We start from the raw sequence: 779 nt of genomic DNA on the forward strand, positions 1-779 counted from the left end.
ATATACAAGAGATGTAAATATGGGATTCCTGGCACCTGTTAGAATGCAATTAAAACATGAATGTACAGTATGAGTGCAAAATTTCTTTAGTATTTTAAAAACAGAGATTAGCAAAACTGGAAACCTTTAAAACATGCTGAAAATCAAAGGATCTGAATATAATACATTGCCCATAAAAAATAGATACAAGAAGCATATATATCCAGAGCCCATATGTAAATGCCAGTCTTTGAATGCATCTAAAAGAAATATAACAGGATATGGGTCATGATTAGCATATTGTCTCTGCTTATTTGATTCTGAAGACAGATCAGTTTAAATATATGAAATTTACAAGAATACTTTATTTACTTACTTTGTTCTAAAACATTTATTCATTTTTATGTAATAAAAAAATCTGATGTACTTATCTATTAGTTAACTACTACTACCTCTGCACTGAATTTCTGAACACCAGGAAAACAAAATCAAAGATTTTCTTTGCCATCCAGATCCAGTTCGCTACCCTTTATCTTCCAGATTAAATAGCAAAAACAAATTCATTAACCACATTCATAGAAAATCAGAGGAATTGCATCCGATTACCTGTGTGCTTCGGCCGAGACAAACACAACCCGTGCAGGTGCCGAGCGAGAGAGTATTGGCTGCAGTAGCACAGCGAGGTAAAACTGTGACAAGTGGTTGACCTGGAAAGTGGTCTCAAGTCCATCCAGAGTCGAGGTATGAGGTAGGCCAAAAACTCCTGCATTTAGAATCAGTATATCACATCGGCTATTGGG

The 779-nt window shown here is 35.2% G+C and overlaps 1 protein-coding gene across 1 annotated transcript in view; it reads right to left on the bottom strand.

Moving 5' to 3' along the window:
* LOC119588737 (WW domain-containing oxidoreductase-like) overlaps positions 1–779 on the bottom strand; it is a 101,319-nt gene that overhangs the window by 1,874 nt on the left and 98,666 nt on the right. Inside the window, exon 6 of the mRNA XM_037937378.1 lies at positions 586–771. Within this exon, the coding sequence (XP_037793306.1) occupies positions 586–771 (186 nt within the window). The remainder of the gene's footprint in view (positions 1–585; positions 772–779) is intronic.

The sequence above is a fragment of the Penaeus monodon genome, chromosome 24 (assembly GCF_015228065.2).
Source record: "Penaeus monodon isolate SGIC_2016 chromosome 24, NSTDA_Pmon_1, whole genome shotgun sequence".
NCBI lineage: Eukaryota > Metazoa > Arthropoda > Malacostraca > Decapoda > Penaeidae > Penaeus > Penaeus monodon.